We start from the raw sequence: 12,568 nt of genomic DNA on the forward strand, positions 1-12,568 counted from the left end.
TGCTGGGAGCAGAGGGATGCCTGGTTTAATTATATTGTTTCAAATTATTTTCAAGTAGATAATCTAAAAATAAACAAAAATGCATGACTCATTCGTATATATACATTTTTATTGCATGAAACCTTTAAAACAACAAATGGCACACGCTGAAGAAATCCTAATTTTCTGAAAAACTTTCCATTCTGAGAAAAGGTTTGCAGCTTGTGATACATCATAGAAGTAAGCAAAGTCCCAAAGCTGTGTTTAGAAGTAGAGGATAATAAAAACACTTTATTACAGATCAGTTATTTTAGTTGTAGTTTTATGTGAGGAAATATTAGAAACACTGATCCCCCAATCAGGCATTTCAAAACATTTACATATTTCAAAGTAAAAATGTGCATTTAAAAACAAGAAAACCTTTTAAATTTGAACTATACAGGTACTTGAGCTATATTGTCTATTATTTATGGAGGATATACATGGACCGTATAAAAAGACAACTTTTTTTCTCACCGACATCAAATCAGACTAAACTGTTCCTCTTTTATTTTTGATATGTTTATATTATTTCCACTAAAATTGTCAAAATTAAGGATTTTTTTTTTAAATAACACTTTTAATGCTTTCTTTAAAGTAATACATTTACAGCTACTAAAATTGTTTTGCCTTTAAAGTTTGTGAAAGCTCAACATTTAAATTTACAATTGGTGAAATGAGTCCTGTACAGACATGGGACTGAATAGCCATTCAGAGAGAAAGAAGTCAATAGCCTAAAAATAACGTAAAAAGCCAGATCAAAGCCTATACATGCACTCAGGGGAAAGGACTTTAAATCTGGAAAAAACGCTTTTTTGATCAAATTAAGATGAAACTGTTAGCCATAATAACCATCACTAGATTTGAAGGGGAAAAAAGGTCGGTAAAAGCAGTGTAGACGTGGCAGCATCATGTTTGGTGGGACTGGTGCAATTTACAAAATAGACACCAAGTTAAAACTCTGGATGCAAACAGGTTTTCCAAATGCTTAATTAGTTTCACAGTGACTAAAGGACAATAAATCAATGAACTGGAGACTGCATCTCCAATTCATCTCCAAGTTACAAAGAAAATATGGAGATAGAATTGGAAATGTGGGTGTGAGAACAAAATTTACCAAACCGATTCAGACAAGTTCTGACAGGAGAAATGGGCAAAAATTTCAGCAAACTATGGTGAGAAGTTTGTGGAAGGAAATCAAGAATGTTGGAACAAATCATATGGTTAAAAAAAAGCACTTTTACCAATTACTGGTAATAGGTATACATCTTTGAAGAAAGTAAAGAATATATATTTTATTCATTATTCTGCAATTTAGCAATTAGGAAAAATTAGTAATCCTGACTGACCTAGTAAAAAATCTATATAATTTAATGAAAAAAAAAAGTTGTCTTTTTATACTACTGTATATGTAAAGAGCTGGTTTCAACTGCATTTAAAAATGTATTCTCCAGGACTTAAAAGTAAGAAATATAAATCATTAGATGATTAAAAAAAGAAAAAAAATGTATCCATCTCTTTGGGTGTAAGAAAACCAATAATCAGAGCCAGTTTCCTGATATTCAGTGTGTGAAAACATTTAAATTATAGCAGAGCTCTTCTTTTCTGTACAGTCAACCCCAGTTCATGTGGGTCTCCCTCTGAATTTTATTTCATTTTAGAAGACCAGTCTGCTAATGGTGTTGAAGCCTCCTCCTCCTCCTCCTCCTCCTCCAGATGGGCCACAGCTCCCTGGTGGGTTGTTGTCATCTGAACCGTTTGGCCTGAATGAGCAGGAAGACGAAGACGCCTGAAGAGCCTGGGTCCGAGCGCTGAGCTCCTGCTCCTGTTGATCGCCAAGGAGACAGACAAATATTTTACCAAGCTTAATTAAGTTTAAAACGCACACTGGAAATACAGACAAATAAACTCTTTAAGAAACAGTGAAAGCGTTCCAAAGGACATCGCGTTGTGATAGCTCCCTCTAGAGGAGCATCGAAGTTATTTACACAAACGCAGTAGAGTTTCAGTTTAACACGCCACAGCTCAGTGAGTTGTGAAATTACACCTCACATCTTTGAGTAGAAGAGTCTGAATTTCACTCGAGTACCAGAATACATAAATCAATCTAGTCTGTGGCTCAGTTGCTGTTTGCTACGTTCCACCTGGATTAATCCTCCACTTTAATGATAAAATCTTACTTGCGAAGAGAAGCGGAAATGATGTTTTAAATCGATTGTGTGTTGAAAATGAAAAGTAAGCAGTTGTTCCAAATACATGCCCACAAACTTCTAAATCAGTGGTAAGCATAATTACAGCTCACTTCACACTTACACTTTCTTGCAAATGTAATCAAACTCCGCAAGCTTTTTTTCTCCCACATTTTCTCACTTTGCATCATAAAGCAGTGCAAAGTTATGAAGTGGAAGATAAATTACCCGTTTTCAGTTTCTCTTTACATATACAAGTCTGATGAGTGTGGGATGGATTCCAATTCAAACCACATTTTCACAGATTCCCCCTCAATCTTCCCTATTTATTCTAGCATGTGCTACCACTTAAGAAAGAGCATGAACAAAAGCGTAAGTGTGTACATGTGCAAAGATGATGGAGGCAAACATAAAAAAATTTAAATATGTAGTGGCAGCAAAGGAGGTGTGTTTATTTGGAAGCACCAAATATAAAATACACGCAAATTCTGGAAAACGTGCAAAACTTCCCGTATCCTTTATGCTTTGATTTGATCAACAAAACAAAATCCCAGGGTTGGGCAATAAATCAACACCATTATATATTGCGATATACATGTGATCAGTACCAATAGAAAATATGTCAGATAGAATGTTCAGTAATTTCACTAAACTCTGATCCAGAACTGCACAGCATTCTGGGAGATGTAGTTGTAATAAAGGCTTTAGCTGCTAGCCATGCTAACCTCTCAGGGGTTGCTGACATCAACTGACTCACTCACTCTGTCGTTACCTAGCAATAACTTGTTGAGTAACTTGCATAGGAGCAGTTTCAGGTATCGCCACTGTGCTTCATAACCGCTTAAAAAAAACAACCAATGGCGTGCAGTGAAGGGAGAAAATGAGTCCAACAGCTCGAAAGGAAACTGTGGATAAAACAGGAAAGGTCACATCACAGGTTTGGCAGCATTTCAGATATTTAAAGCAACAAAACTAATTGACAATTATTGGTATCTGTTAATTGTCAATTATGTGGTGATAGGTTTTTCAGTCATGTTGCCCAACTCTACAAAATTCCTATAAAATAGGTCAAAATGTGTGTTTGCAACTGGGGCTGTTGCAAATGATTATTGATAGTATTCTGACGATTAATCGAGCTATTAAATAAAAAATTGTCCTGTTCTGTAAGAGCAGGACAATTTTACTAGCTTTTACTTAAGCTAGTAAAAGAAATATATGAAAGAGAACTGCTAGTAAAAAACAATTTCTTTTAATAAGAAAACTTACTATGGAAAATGCCAAATGTTTCAAGTCATTTTTAGTCTCAAGTTTTATGTATGAAAAAACTGTTTTATAAAGTGCAAAAACAGATGAGAAATAAAACATTTCAAATTAATTTTTAAAAATTAAAAAACTAACTTAAACCGAGGAATTAGTAACAAATGCCTTGTATTTTACACTTCACTTTTAGTCTCAAGTTTGAAGTATGAAAAAACTTTTACAAAACAAGTTTCTCTCTACATCACTTTTGATCAGCAAGTAGCTACATGCATTTCCTTGCACATGTATCACATGCCCGATTCTACTAACAATCACAGATAAGTTAAGATAAGTTTGTTTTATTCTTAGGGAACATAAATGTCAACAGTCAGCAGGCACAAGTGAGCTCAATGCATGTAATGGATGTTTCCTGCTGAGATATTGGAGGATGGAGCATCGAGGCTCTGCTTTGTGAAACACCAATTCCATTTTGCAGTAAACGTACTGAGCTGTGTGTTCGTTTCCATTTAGTTTAAAGTGATCCGACATTTTGTGTCTCCCTCAGCGGCGCTTCTTTCTGACCCTCGCCTTCTCCTTCCATAGCTGCTATTAGCACTTAGGATTCGTCAACAACTTATTGCCAGAAGTGAGAGTGATGCGCAACACAAATATTGGAATGGAGTGCGCGGAATAACAAAACATAATTTATAGCTGCAGTACATAACTTTTATAAATGTTTTTATATATCTGTAAATACTATCACCATGTAGTGGCATCATTAAATGACATAAATAATCTGAAAAGGTCAAGCTCCTCCACTTCCTCCCTGTGCTGCTACTGCCATTTGAAGAAAAACAACCTCTCAGAGCCAGTGCTGTCAATCAACCTCATGAATATGTTGCTAAATTTGCTGATGGAGGAGAAACAACTTACAGTTACAGAAAAACCGTTTATCCGCCGTCATCGTTGGTCATGATAACTAGGTCTCATCATTCATGACAAGGAGAAGCTGTATCGTAGCAGAGAGCAATGGTGCACAAATGGGTCTGATTAACAATGATAAGACCCTCCTGGCTCTGGAGGAGGGTCCAGAGCCAGGTTTTCTTTTTTTCCACAGATTATCTGTCTCATTCCATACTTACAAATATGTACAAAACCTATTTTATAAAAGTTACATACTGCAGCTTTGACAAAACCTTGAGGTAGATAATTTGCCCTGAGGAATTTCAAAATTTCAATCATTTGATGAATCCTAACAGCCCTAGTTGCAACTTTGCAAATGCACTGCACAGTAATGCAAATCTGTCAGAATTACCTGCAAATACAGCTTATTGTCTTTGATGATAGCATCCAGCAGCTCTTTCTGCAGGGGAGGCTCGGCACTCAGTCTCATTCCATTTGCCATTTGTCCCTCGTTTCCATTCAACGCTGGCAGCTCCTGTTTCCTGTACATGAGCACATAGGCTGTGTCTTTGGGGAAGCGATTGGTGATGTTTTGTACTGACTGTAGGGAAGTGTATGTCACTCTGCTGTCATTGAACAGGAGCCAGTCCCTCGCCTCCAGGCCCACGTTGGGTAATGAGTCGCCTTGTTCTGATTTGCAGAGGCTACAAGCGGCCTGGTCACTCGCTAAATCCTGTTTGACAGAAGAGAAACCTGCTGGGTGCTGCGTCCCATCCGCTCCGTTGATGTTTCGTCCGTAGGAGTAGTAGTGGCCGCTCTCCGAGGAAACCCCAGAATGCACCACAACAGAGCTGAGCATATAGGGCACTGATTGGACTGAAGTCTCTCTTCCTCTTGTCATCTTCTCAGCTTCATCTAACCTTAACTTCCTCTCTTCCTCCTCTTCTCCTTGTGATGGTTTAAGTTTCTTAGCCAGGTTCTCGCTGCTTTCCGGAGAATCAACTTGCAAAGGAGACGAGGAGGCGGAGGACCACTGCACTGGCGTCGCAGAGGCATGGACAGGAAGTCTCAGAGCTGGCGGGATGATGACGTTATCTAGGATCTTCTTGCGGATGTGGCTTTTAGCATCATAAGAGAATCGGAGCAACGTGAGGATGAGGTATTCAGGCGCGGAAACCACCTTCATGGTCCTCTCAGCTCGTTGGAGGGAAACACACTTTTCGCAAAAGTACGCGTTGTCTTCGTCCAGGATTTCAGGAGCCAGAAAATAGTTCACCAGGTCAGGCACAGACAGAGGGGGTTCGTTCGTCACTGGCTCATACTGAACATTAGTAGCTAGATTGCTTGATTCAGGAGCTTCGCTGCCACCATTGACAGATCCCTGACAGAGCACCTTGCCTTCCTCTGTAGGTCTCTCTGATTTGGGACTGCCCTGAGAGGAAGAAGACGGACAAAAGGCCAAAGACAAGTCTGTAAAAGGCTCTTCTTTCTCGGAGATGCCGTTACACTGCATGCACCGAATGCCTGTAATCAGCTTTCCACCAAACATCCGCTCTATCAAAGTCCTTCCATCATTTGCACATCGGTTCTCTGCTTCAACCAAATGGGAATCCTTGCAGTCTTCAGAAGTTGTTGGACTTGTTGGGTCTCTGCTAATGGGATCAACCAGGGAGGCTACTGTTGGCTTGGCTGATTGCAGAACGTGAAGCGTTTTCTCCTCTTCGTGCAACCTTAAAAATACAAGTACACTTGTCATTAGCAGAGGTGGGTAGTGTAGCCAAAGATTATAGACAAATGAGTAGCTGTATTTCAACATATTTTTACTCAAGTAAGAGTAAAAAAGTATTTTGTAAAACTCAAGTACTGAGTAACTGATCAAAAGGTCCCATTGTGCTACAAAATGGTACTATCAAGAATACCTGCTACCGGAGATCCTTCCTGCCTGCAGCATCGCCATCATCAACAAATCTTATTTGGATTATATGAGTTACAACATTTACTTTCCCTTTTGGAAAAATAAAGCATTTTTGAATTAAATGAAATCACATAAACAAGGGGAAGTTTGTGGTTGTAATGCAGGACAAGTTCAAGGTGTGTGAAAACAATGCATGTTTCCACAATAGGAGTCGCATCGTTGCTATTTTAATTGGCTTTAAGCAAAAATAAAACTACAGGAACAGCTGAGCATAAGGAGGAGCGCTGCAGACTCACTGTACCTTTCTAGAAGGAATCTGAGATACTCTGAACAGTCCTGCTGTGAGCCCACGTTGAACCAGGGAGGACGAGACACTTCCAAGAAGTTCCTGGGACCGTACGCTGCCCTCTGTAGGCCAAAGCACACATCCACAACTCATGTTGACGTCCACTAACTTCACACATATTTCATTAGTCAAGACATAACAGACCTGTGTGTGTGCCAGGAAGGCAAAAAGGAGCTGGAGCCTCTTCATTACTGTGTTGGAGCCATTTAGATGTAAAGACAAAACGTGCCTCCTGAAACTGAGAGCAAAAACTCAGGTTCAATTCTCCACATTCTCAGCTTTGACATGTGTGTTGGTATGACTGAGTGCCTCACTCTGTTGCCATAAAAAGGGTCTGGATGATGCTGTTCATGTAGCAGGTGTTCCCCAGGTTGATCAGACCTGTCCTTCCTGTCTCAGACTTCCCAGCCGGCCTCAATAAACCAGAAGCAAACGAATTGGACTGGGATGTCCAGGCACTTTGATTCAACACCAACTTGATCTTCTCTTCTGAAGGTTTTGGGAAATCCTGGAAAGAGAATACGGAATAATTAATGCAGATGTGTCTGAAGGCTGGCCTTATTTACAGAGCAGTCTTTTTTTATTTGAATTAACTCAGAAAATACCAACATAAACATCAGTTCTTCACCTTTATGGCTTCCAATATGTGGTCGTAGAGGTCAGGGAAGCCAGAGTACTGGTACATCATGCAGTGTATAAGCTCAGTGAATTGGAGCAGGAAAGTTTGACTGGTGGGGAGACCGTCTGTGTTTAGAGTCTGAACTAGAGAGCGCACGTGTGGAACAACCTGAAAGGGAAAAAACAGGAAATTAGGAAATAAAAACAATAAATTATGGACGATAAAGCTAAAATTTTCCCATCAAACGAGCAGCATGGTCAACCAGGAAAGAGATGAACATCAGGACCTCCACAGAGAGTTGAGCTGATCATTTCACGTTTTTTAGGTTTTAATTAAATTGGTTCACGGGCCACTGCTTGGCATTTAAAATGCTTTGCACATCATTACTGAGGAGGGTCTGTGTGGCTTCGAAGTAATTTAAGCAAGAACAGAAGGAAAATGAGAGAACAAACAATCTGGTCACATGAGGAGGAAATGAGCTGAGAGGAGACAGAGGACCTCTTACCAAATGGAAGGCCTCAGGAGAGTGCTGGAAGCTTAACAGCATGTGGGAAAGCACGGATAGCGCCCCCTGCCGCACAATAGGGTACCACAGACGGCTGAATACCTGCAGGTCAAAATAAACAAAAAGCAAATATTTATAAAATAAATTTAGGTCAAATCAAAGTCAATTTCTTTAACACGTTTGTCATAAAAGGTATAAAATATGAAATCAATGATATTAACCAGCAATAAATATGAACTACTGTAATTAATTAATCTATTTCACACATTTGTAACATAATATTTAAATCCAACCTCCTCTACAATGAACCATAAACCAAGGAAGTTTTACAAACCAGTTCAATTTTCAGCAGAGTGACATCTATAAGAATGGTAAACTTCTGAACAGCAGCCAGTCCTTTCAGTAGTGCGATGACCCAGGTATCCACATGTTGGGCCAGCGGCCAAGACAACCAGTCGATCATTCTTTAAAACACACAACAAACAAGTGTTAACAAGCATAAACTGCATATTACACACTGAAATTACAACATGCTTTCATCCTATAGCTTACAAGTGTAGAATACAAAGACATTAAGCTACCGGCTGAGAGCTTTGGTCATGCTTGCATCTCTGACGTTCTGGTCTGTGGTGAGACTCTTGATGAGCACATTGATCATCTGGACAGGGATGTGCTGGACCAGACTAGCCAGGGCAATAGATGGGTCAAAGGATGGGTCTGAAAGAACATCGAATCACTTTTCTGTATAAAATATTTTAATATTTTCCTTGTAGCTTGTGAGATGTTTCCATTTAGATACTTCTTAACATCTAGATAGAAACATTTAAAACAAATTAAAATCTTCAGACACTATAAAAAGCCAAACTGTACAAAAAACAGCTGTGGCAGCACAATTCATCATGTGTTTGTGGTCTACAAAAATCTCAGATGTGTTTTTCCTGTTTTATTTTATGAATAATACCAATTTGTGAATATGTCTGCGGTTTCAGTTGGTATTAACTCAACATTTTAGAGCATTTAAAGTTATACACTGCAAAAACACAAAATCTTACCAAGAATCTTTGTCTAGCTTCTAGTGCAAATATTTCAGTAGACTTGAATTAAAACAAAAATATCTCAATAATTCTTGAATATAAATACAAAAGGTACTAGTTCCAGATTTTTCCCGCACTGAAAACATGAAAGTTGTCTTGCTAAAAGTGAAAAACATCTGCCATCTATCTATATCAAAAGAATTATTGACTTAAAACAAACTTATATGTCTTGCTGAAAAGTTACTTTTAAGTTAGTTTTGACTTTTTTCATGTGAACCAATATATTTGCACTAGAAGCTAGATAAAAAATACTTGGTAAAATATTGTATTTTTGCAGCGTATTTAATTTAAAATATGAGTTCCTTTGTCAATTTTAACAAACAAAAACAGTCTAACAATTCCAGCAGACTAAATATATAGCTATACCTGTGGAGGAGATAATAGCAAAGACTTCTTGCAGTGAAGGCAACAGTGTGGCTGGCTCTGCCTTCCAGATGTTCTGGAGAAGAGTGCTGACCTTTGTCACCTGGCCTACATACTCTCTCAGTTCCCGCTCTTCGCTGGCAAAGCACTGAAAGCAGCTGATGGTCCTCACTAGCTGCTGGCAGAACAAGACACCTGACTTTTCCCTCGGGATGCACTGCATAAAGTCTGACAGCAAAGTGCCGAGTCGGGCGCAGAGAGCTGGCTCAGGCCGTTCGCACACCATCCTCAAAACCTCCACTTGGATGACACTGAAGGTCTCCAGGACGGAGGGGCAGCTGATGAGCAGCCGCAGGCAGCAGTGGATGTAATCGATTATTGCAGCGTCTCTGTGTTCCAGCTGCCCATAGCCCTGCTGGAGTAAACAGAGCACAAAGTCTTTGCAGAAGAAGAGCTCAAACTCGGGCCGGTGGTAGCGAGCATAGGCCTCCAGAACTTGCAGGCCAATCTGCTTCTGGAAAGCATCGTCACCGAGCAAGATGAGGCGGGTGGTGAGTGTGAATAGGGCTCGACACTGCTCCTGCGTCACATCGTTCTCTGCTGCTTCAACCACCTTCTTCACTATGGCCCTCTTCACCGGGACAGAGTGATCGGAGCTGATCAGGCCCTCCAGAATCTTGTCCATGATGTTGAGCTGCAGAGGGCAGAAGAAAGTGATTAGTTGGTAGAAAGTGGTAATACTTGGAAATACTGAGTAAGCTGTCATTCTTTTGTTATTTTTGTAGACATCAAAACTAGTTTTGTTCCCTCATAACAGAACTATTGGAAGAAAGAAACACATTTTACACATTTCTAATATCGTAAAAGCTCACAGAACTTTGCCAGTTTATCTGGCGGCCTGATAAATTAGTCATTAGACTTCTTTTTTTAATGAACACATTCTCAGAAATAACCAAGGAGGCAGACCAGTGAGCAGCGCATTGTTCCTGTGAATCAGTAGATCGTTCAAGTCTCAAACAACCAAACTAGAGCCTTCTTTAAATCAAACACACAACACCTGTCCATGAAGTCACAAGTCTGTAACTTAGTGAGATCGGAAATATAACCGGGCAACAGGTTCCAGAACAGATCGCTTCGATTTATATTAGAAAATCCCTCATCTCTGAGAGATCGAGATAAGTGGAGTAGATTGGTAAAAATTACAGATACTCCATTTCTTTTTGTTGTAGTCTTTAAAATACCAGTATTTCTTTGTCTGTCTGATGACAGATTTTTTTTATACATTTTTTTATTGTCCCAGCTACAATAATCCACTTGATAGATATGATTTTTAAAGAACAAAAGAAACCCAAAGCTAAGCAGTAATTTGGGTTTGTTTCATAACTTCAAATATTAAATCTGATGATCAAATGTTATGTTCAATTACTCAAGTAAGCTTTTAACCAAGTACGTTTTTACTGTTACAGCTTTAAAATATACCTTTAGCAGACAGGTAGCTATCATTTGTAAGATTTTCTTTTCATTTCCTCTTTTAAGTATTCTAATGTGAACATTTAATAATTATTTATATATTTTAACTATAGAAATGAAAATTATTTATTTGGTACGATAAATACCAAATAAATGAACAGTATTTTCTGCTTCATTTAATACACTGAACGAGAAAGCAGTAATTGCTGTTTTGTTTCTGTTCTGTAGAAACTGGCAGCTAGCGTGCTAATGCTAGTGGCTTCTTTAAATTTAACAAATGCCTATAAACGGTTACGAGCTACAGCAGATTATTAACAAAATGTAACCCCGAAGCGGTAATGATTATTATAAAACCTGCAGAAATCCATATTCCAACCCGATAAATAAAGTAATCACACCATAATAACAACAAAGCAACGAAACAGGCCGATAACCGTCAGGTACCACTCTGACTTAGCATAAATACCACCACAATACACCCGCAATTCATAAGCGTATCAACCTGAACTTACCTGAATTCAGCATGTCAACACATTCCAAACTAAATGTAAAAGCTCTCAGGTCGAGTCAAACACCTCCTGACAGATGAAACAGTTTTATTCAGGTTTCATTTGAGCGTTCAGAATCAGCTGATTAACCTTCCACTACCGTCATTCCAACTGCCGACAACCGGTGTTGTGCTGAAAAACGCACCCCTGCCGTAAAACGTAACTGTTGTTTTTAAAGGCAGATAGTTTTTTTTAATACTGTTTTGATGTTTTAAAAATAAGTAGGGCATTTCTATATAGCAACTAAGAACGCTTTAGATTTACTTTGTCTTTATATGGACATACTTAGTCTATTTATAGATAATTAGTTATTTTTGCATCAGGGGTGCTTCTCTGCTTTTTGTCGCCAGAACACCAGAGTCATCGTAAGGACCTTTAGACGAAGAAGCTGTTTTACTGATGCCTGTTACAGTATAGATGTGCTTCATTATAATATTAATTCGAATAAATCCTTTTTTCTTATTAATGGTTATACGTCATAAAATTTGTATGGATTTTAACAAAACAAATATTTAAACATGCGTTTCACTCAAACGCTCTCGTCCATTTCATGTTTGAATATCTACGGAAGCTTGTCAGTTGCTATTTCAAAAGTTTATATACATGAGGTCAGAATATTTTTTAAATTATTTTTAAAATATGGAAAATATATTACAGAATCCTTTGAAAAAAATATGGAGAATATGTCAAAGTTAATCTGACTAACACAATGTTATTTCGAAATTACAAATCTGGTAACCAACAAATTATTTCAGCCTAATTTAGCCATCTGCCTGTAACCTCATGTATTTACAAGTAAATGTTTATTATTACGTATTAGCCCATAAAAATAAAATAAAAATTAACATTGGGCTTTTATTTTTTGTCTAAAACCGACTTGTTACAAACTCGTTAATTCATACAAAGAATTGCCTTTAATTGGTTTATAGGTTGTTATTAATTATGTTCAGCAATAGCAAGACGCATTGCTACTGCAAAATAATAAAATTAATAATATAATTTACAGCAATCAATCATTTCTTACTTTCAGAATTTGGATCTAGGAATTACGTCACACTAAACGCATGGTGCGTTTCATATCCATAATCGCAAGTCGGAATTTCCGAGTGCAAAGTTAGAAAGTGTAATTTTTTATGTGATAATTTTACTTCCTTAATTTTTTTTGTTCTTTTAATTTAATGTGTTTTGTGTAGCTTATAAATATATTATGCACTATTGTATTGTATTGTTTGAACAATAGTTTTTTTCACTGAATAATTGAATCATAATTTGAAAAGTGTTTTATTGTTGGCTCCCTTTTTTGCTTCTTGTTTGTTTACTTGGGTGATATTTATACAGGATGTTTTGATAATATGAAAT

The 12,568-nt window shown here is 38.0% G+C and overlaps 1 protein-coding gene across 1 annotated transcript; it reads right to left on the reverse strand.

The window, feature by feature from the left end:
* Positions 1–91: 91 nt before the first annotated feature.
* usp38 (ubiquitin specific peptidase 38) lies at positions 92–11,417 on the reverse strand. Its single transcript, XM_028018622.1, has 11 exons — positions 11,174–11,417; positions 9,195–9,885; positions 8,316–8,451; positions 8,069–8,198; positions 7,735–7,836; positions 7,239–7,397; positions 6,925–7,118; positions 6,755–6,848; positions 6,566–6,672; positions 4,762–6,079; positions 92–1,843 (listed from the first exon to the last, which is right to left on the reverse strand). The coding sequence occupies exons 2-11, from the start codon at positions 9,874–9,876 to the stop codon at positions 1,676–1,678; spliced, it is 3,090 nt and encodes a 1,029-aa protein (XP_027874423.1). The 5' UTR covers positions 9,877–9,885; positions 11,174–11,417; the 3' UTR covers positions 92–1,675.
* Between the last annotated feature and the right edge of the window lie 1,151 nt (positions 11,418–12,568).

Source organism: Xiphophorus couchianus, chromosome 5 (genome assembly GCF_001444195.1).
Source record: "Xiphophorus couchianus chromosome 5, X_couchianus-1.0, whole genome shotgun sequence".
NCBI classification, from domain to species: Eukaryota; Metazoa; Chordata; class Actinopteri; order Cyprinodontiformes; family Poeciliidae; genus Xiphophorus; species Xiphophorus couchianus.